This window comes from Rhodamnia argentea, chromosome 8, assembly GCF_020921035.1.
Source record: "Rhodamnia argentea isolate NSW1041297 chromosome 8, ASM2092103v1, whole genome shotgun sequence".
In the NCBI taxonomy this organism is placed as follows: Eukaryota; Viridiplantae; Streptophyta; class Magnoliopsida; order Myrtales; family Myrtaceae; genus Rhodamnia; species Rhodamnia argentea.
The window spans coordinates 7,974,423-7,977,619 of NC_063157.1; the positions used below are offsets into that span (position 1 = coordinate 7,974,423).

The 3,197-nt window shown below is 43.2% G+C and overlaps 1 protein-coding gene across 1 annotated transcript; it reads right to left on the bottom strand.

Moving 5' to 3' along the window:
- Positions 1-1,728: 1,728 nt before the first annotated feature.
- LOC115736673 lies at positions 1,729-2,507 on the bottom strand. Its single transcript, XM_030668494.1, has one exon. The coding sequence runs from the start codon at positions 2,304-2,306 to the stop codon at positions 1,854-1,856; it is 453 nt and encodes a 150-aa protein (XP_030524354.1). The 5' UTR covers positions 2,307-2,507; the 3' UTR covers positions 1,729-1,853.
- Positions 2,508-3,197: the final 690 nt, after the last annotated feature.

Genomic DNA, 3,197 nt, shown 5'->3' on the forward strand with positions numbered 1-3,197 from the left:
GCTAACCGATGACCATTGCTCATTGCTGTCCAACGCTGCCGCCGCCCACCGTTGACCACCACTAGCCGCTACCGCCCACTGTTGCCTCTCGCCACTAACCGCCGACCTCTCCCCGCCACCAACCGTCAACCACCGCCACGCCCCTCGTTGCTAACCACCGTTGCCGAGTCATCGGAGTAAAAAATAAATAATAATTTATTATTTTTTAAAAAAGCAAATAATATTTTTAATAATAAAAATTATTTTTTAAGAAATTTAAAAGTTTAAAAATGAAGTTTTAGAAATTTTTCGACAGCCGATAATAATTTTTCATAGATGATTTCAAAAGTAGAAATTTTCAACCAAACGAATTTATCAAATCAGAAATCAATTTCTAAAGCGTAAATAAAAATATCAACTTTTGTGTCTGAGTAGAAGTAGAAAAATCAACTTCTAAGTTGATTTCTGAAACAAAAGTGTTGCCATGCATGCCCTAATATACCACACCTCTCCACGACACACCTTCCTCCAATTTAGACCCATCAAAAAGGTTGGTCGGTTCGCAAGTGATCCGACCCAAATCGACCAATTTAATCCGTTTTGATTGATTTCCATGTCATGCAAGTCTAGTGACCCATATTCGACTCATATTCTTAAAATGTTTTCATATGTAACTTAACCAAGGAAAAGTCGTACGCAAACCGAGGTGAGAGTGCGGAGTGAGTGAGTGAGTTTGAGAGAGAATGAATAAAGAGTCGTAGAGATGGTTTGGGTCTAAGTAAGTTATAAACTCATTTGTGACCAATTTACAACCTAGTTTAATGCCCATAGTATGTTTAAAGAAGCTGCTAGCCCGATAGTGTGACAATACCGTCAGTTATTTCTGAATACACGATCTTCCAATCAATGAGTGTTTTATCCAAAACACGTGGTGATGATGTATGAATCTATGGTTGAGATTGTATCGTCTCCGACAGTCTTGTCAAGAAGCATTTCCCCTTAACCATAGACGACTCATTTATTGAATATACCTAACCCATATAAACAACTCAGCCCATCATATATAGGCTAATAAATGAGTTTATGACCCATTTTGATAGGTCTACTTCAACCACATCTTTTATTACGAGTTACGGACATTACCCATTTGTAAAATTTATCCAAAAAATTAAAAGTGAGTGATGCCTGTGTTTGTAGTCCAGTGCCCCTGTCGGACGAAATCGAAGATGGAGGAAAAACATCACCTTAACGGAAATTATGGACTTCTGTGAGTATGAAAGGTCGGATTTGCGTTGCCCACCTAAACCGAACTCCCTACGTTATTCGGTGAGCCCTGTTTGCAGATATTCTCGTTCAACAAAAACTTCTAAGCAGCACCAGATGGTTAACTTATCAGTGAGCATGTGACATGGACCTCAATGTTGATTGCACTTGCATACTTCAATTCTTCAGCATCCGTGATTCGGTTCGAGTTCGACTCAATTTCGATTCTCTCGAAAGCAGTACAAGCGATCTTGATAACCTGACTCGAGTGCCATAAAATCGAGCTCGATCTAGTTGGAGTCGAGCATTGCGGATTGAATTCCCAGTCAAGTTTGAGCAGTAGATTCATATAGATAGATACAGCATACACTGTTGTACTGTACAGCTATTGTCCTGGCGATGAAGGAGAATTAAGCCCTACGTGAGGGAAATGCGGTGTCATCCAAATAACGAGAATACTACTAAAGAGGGAAAAAAGAAAGGAGATGAAGTCCGAGGACACAAGTTCTATTCTCGTTAAGACAGAACTGCGTAACGACAACAACGTACGGTGGATCGTTCTAAATATCAGCAGAATAATCAGTTCTGCATCGGAGAATAATGATACAACGTCAAATCTTTGAACACAATGCGGTCGCACTGCTTTCCAGCTTCGCTTTCTTGATCTTACCGTACAAGTGTCTCCGGATCGCCGGCGGGAACAGGGAATCGATCTCGTCCGTCAGATCAAGCAAAGTGACTCCCGCGCCGCGGTCTTTCCTCTTTGCCGACCGGACTGCTGGAGCCTTCCTCGGCGCCGGCGGGCACCGAACTGCCGCCAGGGTTTCTGCTTCCCGGCCCAACGATGACGTGGTGGGCGTCGGAGTCTTGAAACCGTCGTCGTCGTCATCGACACTGCCAAGTTCTCCCAGAGATGGCAATTCCACGACCTGCTCGCTTCGTTCTTGCGCACCGACTTCTTGAAATTCCGGCGAGGTCTTCCTGGACAAGAAGTTGGCGAGGTCTTCCATGGCGTTGAGATCTCGCTTCAGGACGAGGATAGCTTCGGAACTCGACGTACCCATGAAAGATTACGAGCCAAACTGAATCAGGACAACATATACACTTGGAAATAACCAGGATCGAAACCAAGGACCGAGGATTTGCAGGAATGAGAGCGTGGGGGCGAATGCTGAAGAGTTTTGCAGGAAACAAATTAAGTGACAAGAAGAAGAAGGAGAGGAAGTGGTTTAGGCTAGAGACGGAGAAGCCTAGGAAAACAAGAAGGGAGGTGCTTATTAATATAATAGGTGGGAAGGATATCGCATTATATACATCCTTGTTCAGTAAGAGTCCTATGTTTAACCCTCGAGGCTGGATGTTATATTAAAAACTAGGGTGAGCAAAAAAATCGAGATCCACCGGAATCAAACCGGATCGTACCCAACCGATTGATTTTGGGTGGTTCCCACTAGGTACCTGTATGATTCCCGGTTCCAATTTGTTGGAACCGGTAGGTACCCTGTTCAGTTCCCGTTTTCATATGGAAAACATCCAACCGGACCAGAACTATTATACACACACACACACACGAGGGTTACTCCATGAATGCATTCTTTTTTTTCTATTTTTAGCTGCATCTGTTTTTGAATATCTAATAAAACCCCTTTATGTCATTTTTGCAATAAGATTTGCAAGGATAGATATGAAGCCGAGGCATGGTCTAGTGGCTTGAAGCATTAATTTCCTAGTGCCGTCATAGGAATGCTAGAACAGAATCAAGAAGTGATGGAATTCCATCCGAAGCGACCAATTTCATGGATCCACCCGGGAATCGGATAGGACCGGTGTTCGGTTCTCGGGTGGATCCATGGAACGAGCAAGTGGTTTACGATTCTCGTTTTGCGGAACCGATCCCTAGCGGACGGTTCTCGATTCTAGGATGAGAACCTTTTGTTTTGTTTTGTTTTTTTTCC

Excerpts from the sequence above, each read along its gene's own strand:
- LOC115736673 (XM_030668494.1), bottom strand. The coding sequence starts at position 2,306 with ATGGGTACGTCGAGTTCCGAAGCTATCCTCGTCCTGAAGCGAGATCTC.